The sequence below is a fragment of the Anabrus simplex genome, chromosome 9, assembly GCF_040414725.1.
Source record: "Anabrus simplex isolate iqAnaSimp1 chromosome 9, ASM4041472v1, whole genome shotgun sequence".
NCBI lineage: Eukaryota > Metazoa > Arthropoda > Insecta > Orthoptera > Tettigoniidae > Anabrus > Anabrus simplex.
In genome coordinates, this window is record NC_090273.1 from 79,255,016 (window position 1) to 79,274,805 (window position 19,790).

The 19,790-nt window shown below is 40.4% G+C and overlaps 1 protein-coding gene across 1 annotated transcript in view; it reads left to right on the plus strand.

Annotated features, from left to right (window-relative positions):
• mei-218 (meiotic 218) overlaps nt 1-19,790 on the plus strand; it is a 183,133-nt gene that overhangs the window by 31,181 nt on the left and 132,162 nt on the right. Inside the window, exon 3 of the mRNA XM_067153363.2 lies at nt 15,844-16,090. Within this exon, the coding sequence (XP_067009464.1) occupies nt 15,844-16,090 (247 nt within the window). The remainder of the gene's footprint in view (nt 1-15,843; nt 16,091-19,790) is intronic.

Below are 19,790 nucleotides of genomic sequence, written 5' to 3' on the forward strand. Positions count from 1 at the left end.
TCCCACATGAGTTCTTTTTACGTGCCAGTAAATCTACCGACACCAGGCTGACGTATTTGAGCACCTTCGAATACCACCGGATTGAACCAAGATCGAGCCTGCTAAGTTGGAACCAAGAAACCAGTGCTTTAACCGTCTGAGCAACTCAGACTGGCCACTTTTATTTTGATAAATTTATTAAGCACTGCAAAGGAAGCAGTACGTTATACTTTATTTTACCATTACACATATGCTTTTCGTTTGTAAACACTAAATAATAATGTAATTTTTTACGTCCTAATAATTACTTTGACGGATTTTGGAGACGCCGAGGCGCCGGAATGTTGTATTGCAGGACTTTTTTAAATGCAAGTAAATCTACAGACACGAAACTGGCGTATTTCACCACCTTCAAATACCCCCGAATTGAGCCTCCATCGAACCTGCCAAGATGGGATTAGAATACCAGCGAACTATCGTCCGAGGTACTCAGCCCGGCATTAGAGCTTGGAATACGTTGGTCGTGCGGTTAGGGGCGCGAAATTGTGAACTTTCATAGGGGAGATACTGGGTTCGAACTACACTGTCGACAGCCCTGAAGATGGTTCTCCGTGGTGTCCCATTTTCACATCAGGAAAATGCTGGAGCTGAACCTTTATTAAGGCCACGAACGCTTCCTTCTCACTTCTACACCTTTTCTGTCCCATCGTCACCATAAGACCTATCTGTGTCGGTGCGACGTAAAGCCAATTTTGAAAATCATCATATTTAGGACATTATACAACTGTCGAGATCCGTAGTTATAAACGATGAGAAGTATTTTCTGGGCAGACATTATTGGCGAGTAGTCAAAAAAAAAAAAAAAAAAAAAAAAAATAATAATAATAATAATAATAATAATAATAATAATAATAATAATAATAATAATTGTATTTGCGTTACGTTTACGGTTTTCGAAGACGATGAGGTCCCGCAGGGGTTCTATTTACGTGTCACTAAATCTACCGGCACGAGTGTGACGTATTTGAGCACATTCAAATACCACCGGACTGGGCCAGGTTCGAACCTGCGAGGTTGGAGTAAAAAGGCCAGCACCTCAACCGTCTGAGCCATACAGCCCGGCAAGAAACACGAAATGTAGGTACGTACATTGGTAGCAGCCTTCAGCTGTTATCGTAGTTCAGTTGCTCGTAAACATAAAACCAGTTTAGCAAGTATATTACGTAACATCTCGTTACAGTAGTACATTTGCTCCGAAACATAAACAGAAACCGGTTTGGCACGGGTGGCGCGTGACTTGCCTGTTATCAACGGAAAGCTATTCATTCTCAGAACAAGGCATACTACCTATTCTAAAAACATCGTATCCCTTTACTTTCGAAAATAACTTCCGCTGATTACTAAAAGTTTGATATATAGTGGTTCGTCACATCGTTCTCTATTGCTACAAGAAATATCTGCACGTATACACCTAACAGCCTGTATAATCCTATAAGTCTAGTTTTCTCCCTTCTCTTACTTAAACTTTCCCACCCTAGTTCTTTTAACATTTCTGATACACTACTCTTTCTCCTGAAATCCCCTGTTACAAATCTTGCTGCTTTCCTCTGCACACTATCTATTTCTTTTATTAGGTATTTTTGGTGAGGATCCCAAACACTGTTTGCATATTCCAATAATGGACGAACCATACTTAAGTAACTTTTCTCTTTTAATTCTTTGTTCATCCTTTAAGTAGCCTCATTATGACATGTAACGATCTGTATACTTTCCCAACAATGTCATCCACATGACCTTTTCAGTGCAAATTATTTTCAAATCTTACACCTAAGTATTTGCACTTACCATCTTTTGGGATAACTACCCCATCCAAAGTATATTCAAATTCAGTTTTAAAACACCTGTTTGTAAATGTTGTAACAGTTGATTTGCCTGCGTTAACCTTCATGTTATTCTCTTCAACCCATTGTTGGATACTCTCAAGGTCCCTTTGTAATTCTGAACAATCCTCAATGGTATTTATTTCCCTATAAGCAATTATGTCATCTGCATACAATGTTATTTTTGATATTATATTATTCCCTAAATCATTTACGTATATTAAGAAAAGTAACGGACTGATTATACTACCCTGTGCAATTCCCTTCCAAACTTTCTCTTCCTGCGATACGTTAATTCCTACTTTGACTTTCTGAACCCTTGAATTTAGAAATGTTTTTACCCAACGTGTAACCCTTGGGTCCAATCCTATTCCCTCCAATTTCTTTAATAATATTCCATGTTCCACTCTATCAAAGGCTTTGGAAAGATCTATGGCTATGCAATCTAACTGGCCTCCTGAATCCAACTGATCTGATATGTCCTGTTGAAATCCCACCAGTTGTGCCTCACAAGAAAATTTCTTTCTAAATCCATACTGGCTCCTCATGAACCAATTTTTATCATCACATATCCCTCTGATGTACTTTGATATTAAACTCTCCAGTATTTTACAAACTATACTGGTCAGGCTGATTGGTCTGTAGTTCTCTGGTTTCCTTTTATCACCTTTTCCTTTATAAATTGGTAATATTATAGATTCTTTCCATTCCTTTGGTATTACACTATTATTTATGACATAGTCAAAGAGAAATTTTAAATAAGGCACTATGTACCACCCCATTGTCTTTAACACCTCCCCAGTAATTTGATCACTTCTGCTGCTTTTCCTTGTCGAAGCAGTTGGATTTCTCTGAAAATATCTTCTTTTGTGAAAGAGAAGCTTCTTGTTTCCCTCTGTTTCTCTCCCTCTGTATCTTCTGTTTCGGTTTCCAACTCCTGACAATCATCTACTGAATTCCCTACTAAAGAGGTTTGCTTTCCCAGTATCTGTTAAATAGTGTTCACCCCCTTCTCCCACCATTGTAGGAATTTGGATTCCTTTTCCTTTTTGATTCCTGATATATGAATACAGCTTTTTCCATTTCCCTTTGTGGTCATTACGCTCTTGAAGAATGCCATTCATATCATTCTCTTTTGCTTCCTTTTTCACTCTATTCAGTTCCCTCATTAGCTGTTTTCTACTTTCTCTACTCTCCCTACCTTCTTTGTTTTCCTGTTTACTATTCTACATTTTCTTTTTAATTTTCTTATTTCCCTTGTATAATAAACAGAGTCTGAGGTCATTTAACAATTTCTTGTCTTGTGTGACCCTCTTATTAAGCCTTTTTGGTACCAGTCCTACATCCATTATTACAGCCTTATGGTCACTTATTCCTTCAATTACCTCAGTATTATCAACAATTTCCCATGATTTAACCAAGAATACATCTAGTAAGTTATTGAGATGAGTCGGTTCTTGTACTACTTGTGTAAATCCTCCCTCCCAAATTAACTTATTTGCCAGTTTCTGTTCATGGGCTTCACTTGCAGCTCCATTCCATTCAACTGGTTACGTGAACGATGTTGATCTACGAAATATCACTGTAATATTTGTCACAAACAAAAGGTAATCATTGATTTACTCAAATAAAGTCTCAAATCCCAGGTTGATTAAGAAATACCGTCGTTACTAGCAGGAAATATGTAAACGTATTTACTGGCTGTAAATAGGAGTCCATGGTGTTGCATTCCGCTGCTTGCGCCATCGTTTGTTTCTTTCTTTAGGTCCAGGGCTGGCACCGATGAATGGGAATGCTATGTCTGCGGTTTTTGTTATCTTTGGCCATATGTCTTGCATTCTGCTGCTCGTGCCGTCGTTTTTTTCTTTCTTGAGGTCCAGGGCTGGCACCAACGAGCTCTCTTTCTGGCGAATGGGAGTGCGGGTATTTTGTTGAAAAAAAGCATGATCCCTGTGCCAATATATATATATTAAAAGGACAGCCCATCAAATTACATCGAATGAGAAAAATCAATAAAACGACACCAAAGAACTTCAGTGAGCAAAGATATCACAGGCGACAGTGTTGGACAAACAAAACACTTACGGAAACGCTGCGACGTAGCAGAAATAGTTGTTGTAAGTCAGTAAAGTATGTATTCTCTAAAATAAAATATTTCGTATTATTTCTTAATCAACCTGGGATTTGAGACTTTATTTGAGTAAAAGCAATTACTGTCTTCCATTTGTGACAAATATTACAGTGATAGTTCGTGAATCAACATCATTCACGTAACCCATTCAACTTCAGGCAAGTTTAGATCTCCCCCAATTATTACCATATCATTATTATTGTTTTTATGAGTATAATCTATTATTTTCTCAAATATTTCCATGTCTCTTTCCTCTCTTCCAGGCCTGTATGTTCCTATAATTCCCACCTCCTTTTATTCCTAATATTTCATCCCTTTCATCGGTAAATCATTCATGTGAACAATAAGTTTCCTTCACCAGAATAAACACCCCCCTCCCTTTTTATCTCCTTGGTCTTTACGATAGACTGTGTACCCTTTTGGAAATACTTCTCTATTACCCACCCCTTCTCTCAACCACGATTCCACTCCTATCAAAACATCATCTCATAAAATTCCATCAATGTTCCGAATTTTAATTGTTTATTTACTACACTCTGACAGTTTACCAAGAGCAATCTCAGACCCCCTTCCTCCCTAAAACTTGACTGTTGCAGTTGGGTAACTTGAAATTCCTTACTTTTCTGAGTTTCATTTTCTAGTTGGCTGAGCCAGCTTGAAATACAGCTGGCTCTTTCTACTAGTTTTCCTGGTCAGTATTATAACTCAAGGGAGTTGCCTGTTTTACAGTACATATCTTATGATTAATAAAATCTAGAACAATATTTGCTATCTTTCATTTACCTGAATTGTTTATGTTACGGAGATATCCGTGGTAGTTAGAGGTGAAAGAAGGTGCAGGCTGGAATAGGTCTCAACAACAAAATTAAAGTTAATTTAAAACTTTAACAAAGGTTATATTTTCGAAACTTAACAATGGTAACATAGAATTTGAAAACTTAACAAGTCAACAACAAGCCAAAATCAAATACAAAGAAATTACAAGTGTTAGGAGATAATTACAAGGTCTGGGCTTCGAGCCCTACAATCACAAATCTTGAGCTATTAGCCCAACTTTACCCAAGGTACAAAATAGAACAAAAGGGCAGAAAACCCCATCATGCCAAGGAGCACTTGCTCCTAATTACGTTAAGCCTCCTAGAGGCACGCAGAGATCAAATTTAGAAAAGAGCAGACCCGCTCTCAATTTTACAAGCCTATCAAAGCCCACAACAAACTTCACTCCAAATTGCCCTCAAGGCACAAATATAATGGTACAGGGGTACCACGTACCCAATCTACTGGGCCTTCACAGAAAGAAAAACAAAACGAGTTAAATAAATGGCCCAAAATACAAAATTGAATGGAGGCAATTACTTGCACTCCTACACTAAAGTTTTTTGTTTAAAAACCTATGTGGAGCTAGGCCGATAATACAGGGGCTAATCCCAAGCTAGAGAGGTGACCCGTATGAGAAAACTTTAATACATTAAGGAAGAGAAGAAATGGTTACGGAAACGTGGTCACCTTAATTTCAAAAATGAAGGGGAGCTCGAGAGGGTGAAGCACTCTCTATCCCCGCTTTACAGTAAAAGATATTTGTAGATTTTACATAGACAGAAAAGGAATTTACATTTTAAAGAGATGGGTTACATATTAAAGGATTTGAACCCTCCCCGAGAGTTAAACTGCTGCGCTAGCAAGAAATAAAGATGCTAACAGGCCATTACCTTGTTGAAGAACTGCTGCTTGGAGAAAGAGGCGCGTCCCGCCCCCTGCTACATATTCACACACTGAATTAGATGTTATATTAGTGGCACCGAGACAAGAAAATCAGCAGTTTTTATTCCCTCGTGGAAAATTTGAGACCTGTCAGGAATGAGTAGACACACCCTTTCGCTTTTATTGGATAGCTTAGAGCAACATATCTATGTCGAAGAAGACATACATGATTGGTTGGAAATAAATTAACAAAATTTGGGATTGGCTAAATTCAAAACAGGCGGATAGAAAGAATTAATGTTGCCAACCCAAAGATAACAGAACAAAATATAGTAAAAACAAAACTTATGAATACTAAATTTCTTCAGGAAAGTTCATTCCATTACACCAGAGTGTATTACCATAGTTTTTTGTAGAGACATCTGTTAGAGAACGTCCACACTTCTTGATCAATTACGAACCAAAACACATAAAAATTCACACAGAGCCATCTTCGGAGAAACTGTTGAGTTAATACAGTTTTTTAAAGTTCAGGCTTTCTCCTGTAGAGGAGTTTCAATTGGCGCAACATTTGAATTGCTGGCGTGGAGGTGTAGCGCCCGGTACAGTTTAGATGAAGGCCATGCTTTGTGTAACAGTGTCTCTCGAAACTGCTGCTATCAATTACCTGTGTATTACGAAAATGTTTACAAATTTTAACCATATCTGTATTCACTTTGTCCACTTCAATGTTCACACACGAGTCTCTAATCAAATCATGCCTGTGGGGCACGTTCACTACAAAGATGTTAGTGTGAGTCAGCTTACCTCTCTCTCTTTCTTAGCATTAATACCGACTTGCAGGGTCTGCTGCTTTGCTACATCTCCTCCATTTCTGTCTGTCGTTGACATCTTCTGGTGTTAAGCCAACACTGTGCATGTCTGCCCTGATGTTGTCAGTCCATCTCTTTGCCGGTCTTCCTCGTGGTCTTGTTCCCTCTGGGTTGATGTGGAGCGCTGTTTTGGCAACTGAGGCGTCCTGTTTTCTCATGACGTGGCCGTACCAGCGGAGACGGGCTTCCCTTACTTTGTCTATGATGGGCGCGACACCAAACCTTTGCCGGATGTCCGTGTTCCTTATGTGGTCACATCGGGTCAGCCCCATGGACCATCGAAGCATCTTCATCTCCATGGTTGTCAACATTTGCTCCTGTTGTTTCGTCATGGGGCGACATTCAGTCCCATAGATAGATGCTGGCCGTACCACACTCTTATAAACTTTTGCCTTTAGATATTGAGGCATCTTTTTATCACAGAAGACTCCAGTGACCTGTCTCCACTTGAGCCAAGCTGCATTTACCCTCATCCGAGTATCAGGAGTGGTGTCACAGTTTGAGGTGACGATGGATCCCAAGTACTTAAATTGCATGGTCTTCTGCAGGTCTTCTTCACTGATACTTGTGGTACCTCTTGCTTTGGGGGCCACATTCCAGGTATTCAGTCTTCTGGATATTGAGGTGGAGTCCATTTTCAGCCAGTCTGTCCTTCCACGTTTGAACCTGATGCTGGAGTTCAGGACGGGTTTCTTGTACAAGTACCACATCATCGGCATAAAGAAGGGTCCAGGGATGTGAAGTCTGTATGTCAGTTGTTGCCGTATCCATGCAGAGGATGAATAGAAATGGTGAAAGGGCAGAACCTTGATGAACACCCACAGTGATATCGAAAGGCGGAGAGATTCCAGCAGGACTCCGGACGACACTAGTGGAATTGCGATACAGAAGTTGCACCCAGCTTACATACTCTTCAGGGACGCCATGACAGCGAAGAGCTCGCCAAATAAGTTCGTGTGGGATACGGTCAAAAGCCTTTTCTAGGTCTAGAAATGCCATGTGTACACTCTTCTGTCTCTCTCTGTGCTTTTCCATCAAGAGGCGTGTGGCATGGATAGCATTGATGGTACTGCATCCCTTAACAAATCCACACTGGTTTGATGTTACAGAGACAATACATCTGAGTCTGCTGTCAAGTACACGTTCAAAGATCTTGAAAGTATGACAGAGGAGTCGTATAGGGCGATAGGTCGAGCAATCACTCACATCTCCTTTTCCCTTCCAGATTGGAACTGTTGTGCTAGTTGTCCATGAGTGTGGAAGCTGTTTCTTGGCAATGATTTGGTTGAAGAGTGAGACAAGGAACTCTGAAGCAGGCTTTCCGAGCATTTTCCAGATTTCCGCTGGTAAGTCATCTGGACCAGTTGCTTTTCCATTTTTCATTTTGCTAATGGCAAGCATTACTTCCTCGGATGTAATTGAGGGAACAGGGCCTACGATAGGATCAGGACTAGAAATTGGTGGATGCGTAAATTCTTTGTTGCTGATGTTATTAAAGGAATCTGCCCAACGCTGGAGAATGGATTGTTGATCTCGTAGCAGTTTGGCGTCGGCTCCCTTGATGTGCATGACGTGTCCAATGTCCTGAGTTGAACGGTGACGGGACTTAGCAAGACGATATATTGTAACAGTAAATTTGGTACTTCGGTAGAGATGAGACGCAGGGCGTGTACCAGTCGCTGAAGTGCATACAGAGGGAGAGGGTTTGTTTAAATGAAATCTAAAAAACTTTTGTTCCAGAGTTTATTAAAAATTGAAATTAATATCACCTCTGTACAGCGTATACAGTCGAAAAAGTTCCTCGTCCTATGGCTGGCGATGTCCTTGGATTCCGGCAGCTCCATTTTCCATAGCAGCGAACCACCATTCGTCCCCCGATGGAAGTTCTAGAAGATCTATTCGGTGCTTTGAAGATCCATGGCGTCGAGGTAGTCCTTGTAAATGGTGAACATGAATGAACATTGTTCAGCTCTGGGGCGAGTTAGTGCAAAGGCTGCTTCTGCACAGATGATAGAGTGTTTATAAATGCTTTCAACAAAGTCCAAACACAAATGTCTCGGTGAAATGTCACTTAACTTTATCACGTGTCAAGTGAAAGAAACATTCACAAAATAAAGTCCACTCGGAACTGATTGTCCAGTTTAAAGTTACTTAAAGTTTGTTGCACCTATGACAACATGAAGTAAGTTCATTGAAGCACTGTTCAATTTAAATAAAATAAAGATGTTCCGCTCGTGAATCAAACTCGTTCACGTGTTGAAACCAAAAGACGAAATTAACTGAGTACTGACAGTCCTTGGTTTGACTGTCCATAAACTAAATGTACACTGTTCATTAGAATGGAAATGCACTGTTCATTAAAATAGAGATGCGCTGTTCACACCTGCACAGTTCACAGTTCATGACCACAGTTTACGGATTGGTAAATTAAATTTGGATTAAACACAGTTTATAACTTAAAGTATCGAGTCCTAGGCAAGGAGCAATCAGTTTTAAGTCCATAAAATTTCAATTTCGAACACTCGAAAATGTTTGCGGGTCTTGGACACTCGTATAGAGTAACAGTCAATAAATAATGTCCAGATGATACACAATTCACCTCACGTCCTATCGGAGTAAAAGGTTGTCACAATATAAGGAAATCTGAATAAGTCCACATTCAACGTGACTATATTAAAGTCCACGAACTTGAAACTTAGCAGCGGCTTCACGCTCGATTACCGCACCCGCGAACTGACGGTGCGAATACTACAGTTTAGTGTGCTTATAGAAATCCCGGCCACAAACTGGTATCACATTCTGCAGCGCACTGCTGCTCACTATAACATGCTGCAACACACACACACTCACATTCACTGATCTGCTGAGCGAAGCAGCACGTATTTGTATTTGATCCGAAACTCGTAGAACATTCTACATCAATCCAGGCTTTGTAGTGCAGCGAGGCATGCTGTGACGTCACCCGCTCACTACGTCACACGCGCGCAGCTGTTGCTCGCTGCCTAGTCAGTTCTTCGTAAGCGGTCCGGATCATAACACGTAAGTTTAAGGTTTTCATAACGGGGACTTAGTTGGTACCGCCGTTACCGGTACATCATATTGTTTTCTCCTGATGGTGTGTCGCTGGTCGTATAGTGACTGGTAATAATGGTTCTTTGCTGCAGATTTCAGGTCGCGATATTGCTGAAGATCAGTATCAAGACGTGAGTTCCACCAAGTCTTGTAGGCTATCTTTTTCTCCTTGATTGCTTGCTTGACTTCGTCTGCCCACCACCAGGTTTGTTTATCAATATATTTTCCTCCGGGTATGGTTTTTCCCAACGTTTTTGTTGCCGCCTAATGTATCTGTTCCACAGCATCTTTCCACATGTCTTGAACCGATTGATCGGACTTCACGGAGAAGTTTGCCAAGGCTGTCATCAACTCGTTTTGTTGGGCATTCATCCGCCACCACTTAATTCGGTCAGGCCCAGTCTTAGGTTTAGGTTGTGTAACATTGCTACGAATATCGAGGACAAGCAATCGGTGTTGAGGGGCAATGCTGTCATACGGAATTACTTTAGTGTCCGTTACCAGTTTAAAATCTTGTTGACGGATTAGCCAATAATCAATCTGAGTAGCATGACCACCGCTTGTATAAGTAGCCAGATGTGTTGGCCTCTTTTTAAAATATGTGTTGGTAACAATCAGATCATGAGCCTCTGCGCAGTCGAGTATCCGACATCCATCATCATTTCGCACACCAAACCCATGTCCTCCATGGCATCGCATATATCCTTCTTTGTGAGACCCGACATGTCCATTTAAATCTCCTCCAAGAATAATGGACTCATCCTGGGGAATTGCTCGAAGGAGGGCATCCAGACTGTTCCAAAATTCATCTTTCTCATCCTCAGTGCATCCAGTTTGAGGTGCATAGCAAGATACAATGTGGGCAGTGATGGAAGTTGAGTCAATCTTGATAGACATAAGCCTATCTGACACCCTGTTGACACTGGTGACATTGTTGCGGTAGTTCTGGTCGACGACTATTGCTACACCATTTCGTGTACTGGTACCATGATAGATGAGTTTGTAGCCTTCTCTGATTTCTTTTGCCTTTGAACCTTTCCACTTGGTTACCTGGATGCAGGCAATGTTGACACGTCTGTTTTTAAGCATTTCTGCTAGTTCACGATGTCGGCCTGTCAACGTACCAATATTGAGAGTAGCAAATCTCAGTAGTTGTTTGGGTTGAACTAGCTTCTTTAGCCTACCCCGTCCATGAGTAGGTAACCTTGCTCATTTATCACGTCACTTGGGCGTAAGTGGCGCGCGTCGCTTTGAGGGGACGCCGTAGTATGTTCCGAATTTAGAAGAGACGTAGCCATAGATGCGACAAATGATTCCTCAACCGACGGGTCGCTTCGTCTGTCGTTGAGGGCATTTTATAGCTGCTGCCAGCATATAATTAGGCCGCCCCTAACCTGGAGAACAGACGCCTTTTGCAGCCGCCCCTCTGGGGTACAGACACTGCAGCTCAATGGTATTTCAGCAGCATTTCCTCTGCTGAGGGCCCATTACCCTCCCACAAGAGCTCATCCGCCCGAAGCCGTTGGCTCTTGTGGGGAGTCAGGTTATTTTCCGCCGCCCAACACTCGGTGTCGAGTCCCTGGCTGTACGGTCTACTCGGTTACCATTGCATGGCAAGGGGGCAGGATGAGTCAGCTTACCTAGTGTACATTTAAGTTCAGAAATGACATTCTTAGCGTCGTCGTGAGCTATGTCGTTCGTCCCGCCGATGATCACTACTGCATCACGACTTCCGAGATTTCTTGCCGCCTGCTCCGTGTTTTCCAATATCTTCTTCATTGGGGCCCCAGGATAGATGACAGCTGATGCTGCAATATCTTCTTTGATCATTTTCTCCGCAATTCCCCTCGCCTGGCTATCACCAAATATAAGAATGTTCGACACTTTCGCCGGTGCACTGTGTGGGATTAGGCCTAACTTTGCCGCTTCTCGTAACGGATTTTGCGCTATACGTTTGAGTGCTTCCCATACGGATACCTTGCGTATCGCTTACTTCCCTCAGGGCTGAAAATCTATTTTTGGTGTCAATTACAAAGTTGTCCTTATTTAACTGTACACTTTTCCTCCTAAAATCTGAAGCAACTTGACACCACGTGCTAGAATTCACGGAGCTACCTGTGTTCTGAGTGTTTACTGGTACCGGTACCGGTACTTTCGATTCCAGTAAACGTACCTTCTCCTTTAAAATCTCATTCTCCGCTTTTAATGCTTGTAAATCCTGTTGCAATAAAGAGAGAATTACAAGTACATTATCATTACCTCCATCCTCCAAGGAATGAGACGCCAGCGATTCGTTGACCGTTGTAGGCCTAGGTTTGTTACCGCTATTCAATTTGCTCTCGCCACAGCTAACACAAGTCCAAGTATCTTCATTTTTAGCAAAACTAGCACTACATATACACTCAAAATGGTACCAAATTAAACACTTTTCACACTGGATACCATTCTTCACTCGCTTCTTGTTTACACCACACTTATTCCCGATTATTTCGCAAGAGAACCGGGAGCTATCTTCACTTACATCCTTCGCTGACGCCATCTTGGCAGGGAACATCACTGATTTCAAAGGATAATTTATATTTTCTCGCGTCTAGTTAAATTTCGGAAAGCTATTCCCGTGTCAGGAGGTTATCATTTCTCTAGATGCGCTTCTAATAGATTTTCGTGATACATATACGGTTAGGTTAGGTGATGCCATTTGAAGAAGAACCAGTATTGAAATGTTTGCCACAGAAGCCTCTGGAGTGATACTGTATTTCTCCGAATTCAAGACAACGTTTTTTTTCTCAGAATCTTATGTGAGATATCAAGAGTCGTTTTGCATTCGTGGCCTGATAGTAATGAACACCACTGGCAAGTACCGCAGTAACCACTTTGTTTCTTTCCACCCCCCCGCGCGCGCACACAAAACTCGTTGACAATAAACGACCGCCTCTTGATCATACTTTGCTAGCCGCGGCGACCGGTTGTACATTGCGTATGTGTAATGTCACTGGACCTCGGGTAATAGTGGGGAGAGAATGACAGACATTCTGTTATCCTCTACAAAAACGTTTCTCAAATCTGCAGAATGGCATCAAAACATGCGAGCCTTCGAATTCTTAGAAAGGCCCACGGCTACTCAGTAGCAAAGTTATAACGCGTATGCTGTACCTGACGCTTGGTAAAATTAACTTTTACAGACAGCAGGAATATTTTCGTGATGGATCGTCGTATTGTAAAGGTACTTGGAACAGGTATTGCCGGCAAATTTTCAACGGGTTCTCGTTCATGTTATGGTGCCAATTTGAAGTTAATGAAGTTAATGGCTATTAAACACTCGGAAATGTATAATAATTGTGCAGCCGCAAGAAAATACGGCATAGGCCTAACTAAAGCCAATATTCAGCGTTACCGTAAAGACAAAGATAGCTTAAAAATGCGTACTGCACAAAAAAATGCATTCAGTGGCCCGCAACAAGTACGCTTTAAAGAAGTCGAAGATGAAATTGTGAGGTATGTGCACAAAAATGCAAGGGCGGAATTTGCATACAGCGGCGTAGTAAACTCGTTCGTTGACTTTCAAAGTCCGCGATTAAGACCTATACATCGCTAGTCGCTGAAGTTGGCCGAATCCGGCAAGCAAGACGTGCGTGTAGCGGCAGCCAGTTATATCTGACGCTGAGTGAAAGTAAGAGTTTTTAGTAAGCGAGGATATTTTCCTGATGGATTATCGTATTGTAGAGACGCGTGGAATGTGTACTGCCGGCAAATTTTCAACGAGTTCCCTTCGATATTATGATGCCAATTTTAAGTTAATGGTTATTAAACTTGCTGAAATTAAGCATAATTTTACAGCTGTAAAAAATATACGGCATAACTAAAGCCAATGTTCGGCGTCTACAAATAGTCTAAAAACGCGTACTGTATAAGAAAGGCATTCATATGATTTTACAAAGCACTTTTTAAGCCTGATTAAAAATGTTTGAAGGAAAAAGTGGGGGTCATCTTGGATTCGGAGAAATATGGTAATATACATTTTTCAGAATGAAATTAAACACACACTTTTACGTAGTATCGGATTTCAAAAAGCAACAAACAAGTAAGTCGTAGTTTGGATATTATCCGCAAAAACGCAAGTTTTGAACAAACTGATTGCCATTTCATACTGATTTTAATGTGCATGGAGGTTTTCCCTACTTTTAAAAATCGGATATAACGACAATCCGCTATAGCGAGTAATTTTTCGCAGTTATGGATTCTCGCTATAACGGACTTATACTGTATATCTAAATTTCTGAAAGATATTAAAAAATGTATTTAAGAAACAAGTTCAATTATTCTTCTGTTTTTTCTGTTTGTGAATATAGTTATTATATAGGAATGTTTGCATTAATAGTTGTTCCTCATTTTACATTCCTATATTCATGTTAATCATGCCCCCCCTTCCACTCAATAATTACCCGATGCCTGCCACTCCTCATCACACTCAATTCTTCGACAGCCATTTCTTCTCAGCAGCCAACCAAGCTCATTTCTACTTTCCTGCTTTATCGGGGGGGTGGGGGTGGATTTCAACATTCATTGAAGTGCCATCATGACAGGTATTCATTATTGATGTGGGAAATGTAGGATAAGAAGAAAAGTGGAAAAAATATAAAGATGAATAAAATTGATAAGAGGCTATGAACACAGCACAGACACAAAAGGAGAAAAGGAACATTGCATATCAGTATACTGTAAGTAGTGGAAAGGAACAAAAATATGTGATATAGGAGCATAAATAAGAACAACTAATAGAAGCCCATCTATTTGAAGATAACAGTGTATGAATATGTGGAGACTATTCTTGTCCTTTTGTGTTTTTATGTGTCCCTGTCTTCTTCTCAATCGCTTCATTTTCCGTTCCTGACCTGTCATTGTGTTAATTGTATTTCGAGTTCCTATCTCTCGATATATGAATTATATCACTGGAGTACTTTCAATCATTTTGAAAATGACCATTCTCAGCAGCTGACTCCTAAGGCAGGAACGCTTAATGTCCATTGTCAACATTGCAGTTTATGTATGATATGGTATGAGATTCTGGCTTATGTTTGAGTGCTCTGATGTGTTGTATGATTATCGTTTTGAAATTTCAGCTTGTTTGTCCAACATAGAATTTGAGACATTCATTGCATTTCAATAGCCAGCCCCATGGGCTAGGGGAAGCGAGCATGTTTCTTACTGTGAAGCCCCATGTTTGATTCCCAGTCAGGTCAGAGATTTTTACCTGGATCTGAGGGCTGGTTTGAAGTCCACTCAGATTACAATTGAGGAACTATTGGACTGTGGGATAGCAACCTGGTCTAGAAAGCCAAGAATAACAGCTGAGAGGATTCATCACACTGACCATGCATCATCCTGTAATCTACAGGCATTTGGGATGAGCAGCAGTTGCTTGGTTGGCCAAGGTGCTTCATGGCTGTTTGGTTTTTGCTTTTATTGTATTTCATTTTGTAAACACCATGTAAATGTATGTGTTGGTTGTTCTTGTTTCTGGGTTGAATTATGATAAGGTTTCCTTTCTTTGCTCTGAATGTTGTCTTGTATGCTATTTTTTGAATTCTTAGAAACTTTTTGTGTGTGTGGGTTTTTTTTTCATTTTTTTCTTTCATTGAAACACAGGGCTTTATATTAAGATGCTGCTGCTACAGAGACCTCTTTATGATGGTCAACACAGTGAGTCGCCTTGGATACAGAAAGAAGACAGGAAACATTTATCTTAGTGGCTGTGTTGACCAGGAGCTCACTATGAGGTATCTGCAACTGATGCTGTTTTAATTTGAAAGCCCTATATTAGTGTAATATGTCTCTGTGTTTTGAGTTTTGCTGTTGTCCTTGTTACTGAGGGTACCCCCTCAAAAACAATTGGAAGTACTCCTAGTTGGTAATTTATCCATCATTAAACAGTAATATTGTTCCAAATGAATTATATCAGACAGGCTTGTAAAAGTTTATTTCTTTATTTATTTATTGCATAGAGAATGCTCCTGAGAGCCTGGAGCTCTGTTAGGGAGCTATACAATTCTGTTTTAGCAATGGTTATTATGTTGTAGATATTCAATAACATATTTAATATGAAATAAAACCAAAGGACTTTATGATGTGCAGTGTAAGATATTCTGTGTTACATCTCAATAAAAACTCTAATGTTGGTTTTTTTTTTGTTTGTTTTTTAAATCTTTAGGTCCTCAGTTTCTCAGACTACTCCTACATGAACCACTTAGGGCCACTTCAGTTATTCACAGAGTTGTTCATACATCTCTGGCATCTCTGTTGTCCGTGCCTGATTTACAGTTAGAACAAGTGCAAGTTATAATCAGGCTCCATTCTATATCCAGTATTCCAATATACCACCCTCATGTGTCTGGTGTTGGTGGAATTATGCTTCTGAACGGAATACTAATTGCAATGACAACACCTATAAAATATTCGTAAGCTATTCTTATTATGTATTATGTTCTGTAGATTATTTTAAAACATTTTATTTTAAAACATCAGGGATTTAATCCACTGGCATCTCTGAAGTGTAAAAGAGTGAAAATTTGTAAGGTCAGATAAAATTTAGTCAAAACAGATGAATGATTATAAACCTCTGAAGGTAATGAAATTTAGAAATGGATAGAAACTTAGAACAACAGATGTTTTCACCTGCAGCGACAATAAATTGTACCATATTTTGGGAATCGTGCTCCAAACTAAAGGCTCAACCTTCACACTGCATGTACAAAACAAGAAAGCAGTAACAACCAAAGCCGTGTATGAAATTACAAAACTTTAGAATCTGTCTGTAGACACAGCAGTGACTCTATTTAAGCTTAAAATCACCCCAGTAGTAATGTAAGGTTTCCAGGTATTTTAGCAAAAACTGACTATGAACATTAAAATAAGAATAATACACTGAGCGGCACGAAAAACGCAACACCCAATGAATGATGTGTAATTATCTATTTAATCGAAGTGAAGCACTTCAACCATTGTTTTTAGACAGGGTATGCTATTGGCGTTGCTTTGCGAGTAAACAATGAAGTGTTGATTGTTTATTGCACTAGCCTCAATTGTTTTTTTCCGTGCAACCTGGAAAAGGCATCGCTGGATATGAGCCAATAATGTTTTCCTGCTCTTGTAGCACTTATTGTTGTACTTTTAATTGTTCCCCTTTCAATCACACATGTTTGTAGGATCTTTCTGTGATTCTCTTAATCAGCTTTCTGGAGTAAACATGCCGTTAAGCCCTGAACAAGCTGCGAAAGCCATTGCTTTGGTGGAAGATGGTCGCAGCATGCATTACGTTGCAGAAGTGTTGAGTACTACACCTTCTACAATTTCCCGAACCGTACAAAGGTACAGGGAAACTGAAGGCTTTGCAAGGAGACCAGGATCAGGCCCGAGAAGAGCAACATCATAGAAAGATGAATGCTTCTTACAACTTCAAGTTCTCCGCAACCGTCACACCGCCGCTATTGAAGCACGAAATCGACTCCACCAAGTTCGAGGGGTTAATGTTAGTGAGAGAACCATTTGAAGAAGACTGGAAGAAGTCAATCTTTAGTCCAGAAGACCTGCTACAAGACTGGAACTCACCAGGGAGCATCGCACAGTTCGACTGCGTTTCGCAAGGGAACATCTTGGCTGGACAGTAGAACAATGGGATCGAGTGTTGTTCACCGACGAGTCGTGATTCGGCCTCTGATCACCTGAGGGAAGAGAGGGGGTCTGGAGAAGGCCAGGGGAAAGGTATTCCCCTTGCACATTCTCATCCAGAACACCTTTTCACGGTGGTTCTGTGATGGTGTGGGCAGGAATCAATACAGCTGCAAGGACGGATTTAGTCTTTGTGGAGCATGGAAGCCTTACCGGACATCGGTATGTGAAGGAAATCCTTCTGGAGCATGTTGTACCTTTCGCTCCGTTTATTGGTGATGGTTTTACACTAATGTACGCCCACATGTTGCGAGAATTATGCAACAGTTCTTGGATGAAACAGAGATTCATGCTATGGTTTGGCCTGCTCGAAGCCCCGATTTGAATCCCATTGAGCATGTTTGGACCAGCTGGGGAGAAGAGTCTGTCAGCGCTATCCAGAGACCCTACAGGACCTATGGAACGCCCTCCTGGAAGAATGGGAGATGATTCCTCAACAGAACATTACCGCATTAATCAGGAGCATGCCTGAAAGGTGGAATGCCGTCATTGCTGCAAGAGGTGGCAATACACGCTTTTGAAGATGCGAACAGAGATCCCTGAGATAATCTCTGAGGTCTGTGAAGTGAAAGTGTGAAGTGTGTAACATTAAAACAGAGTGCATTACCTTTATGAGCTTATTCAAGATTTCCTTGAAATGTGCATCTCTCGCTTAATTTGTTCAATTTGTTTATAATTGTCTTTAGACTGTTAGATGTGACCGTACCACAATATTCCATCATAAGATGGTGGAGTGTCATGAAAGTGTCATAAATTTAGGATAAATTTCAGTTTTTGAAAGAAATTGAAGGTTGCGTTTTTCGTGCGGCTCAGTGTAGTTAACACCACCTTTCCAATACTTATCTTTCCTTATATTTAGGACATAAACATTACAACAGGCGTTGTGAGATGGGACATGTCTCGCTTAACTGTCGTAAGCATCATCAGCCGAAATAAATCTTAGTCTAAAGTTAGGTCAGGGCCCCAAACCTAGTATCCTTAAAATATATGGCACCCTTAGAATCAACATTTACATTTAGAAAATCAAATAAGCTTAAAACTAGTGTGAAAAAACATAAAATGTTACAACATGGCTAAGAGAAAAAAACCAACACAATCATGTTGAAACAGAGGTTAAAAACAGAAAGTACAATATAGAGCTGGTAGTGAAATAATTAAAATCATTAGGATATCATTGCTACCAGTCAGTCAATCAGAATGTTCAAACATAAAAGAGTGAAAAATACATAAGTGTGTTCATCATGGCTAGGTGAAAAGAAAACATGTAATCATGTTGCCAGAGGTTAAAAACATAAGGTACAACACAGAGCTGGCAGTGTTATAATCAAACTCATTGCTACCAGTCAGTTAATAAGAATGTTCATACATAACAAAAAGTGATGATTATATTCTTTTGAATAAAGAAATAATTAAATCCCAATCTTGAATGGATATGTGAGTCGGGCAAGAGAAATCACATATTGTAGCAGACATGGAGTAGTAACACTTCAAACAGGATTGATTACGCCTGAAGCCGCTTATAAGGTAGAGGCCAGTATCCGCTTCATCCGAAACAATGGTTAAAGCCAAATAACAGGTGTCTTCATTTTTACTGGGAGTTCAAGACCAACACAGAATAAGATGCAAATTGCGTGAACTGAAGTCTCTTATGTTGGATTGACTGGAGACATTAGCCATTTGAGGGGGTCTGTTAAATGTTAGGCCTAAGCAAGCACACAGATACAACACACGCAGCAACGAGCATACGTTGAAATGAAAGCTTTTCTAGGCCTCCTTATTTATTTGTCGGTTTTCAAATCTAATAAAGAGGACATTACTTCAGTCTTCGCAGCTGATGGTACGGGTCGAGAAATATTTTGTGTTGTGATGTGAGGTACGAGGTTTTCCATTCTTCTGTGCAGCCTGCGTTTTGACAACCTGAAGACAAAATGCAGCGGAGAGAGATAGATCCTATTGCACCCATATCTGAGTTTCTGAATATGTTGATTCAGAATTCTAAAAGGTGTTACTCTATTGGCACAAATGCAACATTTAAACAAGGAAAAAGCAATGTCTAGCACGCTTTCAGTTGTGAGAATGACCACTGGCCAGTCAGTGATTTTGTAAGAATACTGTGGCACCATATGTTGGCACATAGTAGCAATACTTAGCTGGAATAGACCCTGTAGTTCACTCTTCACGTAGTACCAATTTTATGCGCATAGATGTCACATCTGATTTTCTACAGCACATCGCCCGAAACTCTGCTGTGCTGCCAAATGGCTTCACGCCAACTCTGATTTCAAGACCTGTGTGCCACCATGTGGTGTCACGCCATCTCAAATTTGAAGACCAGCGTGACACCATATGAAGGCACGTGGCACCCAATGTGTTAATAGCCAAACAGATGAAGTAAAGAAGAGGTTGTTTTAATAATTAAAAGATAATTAA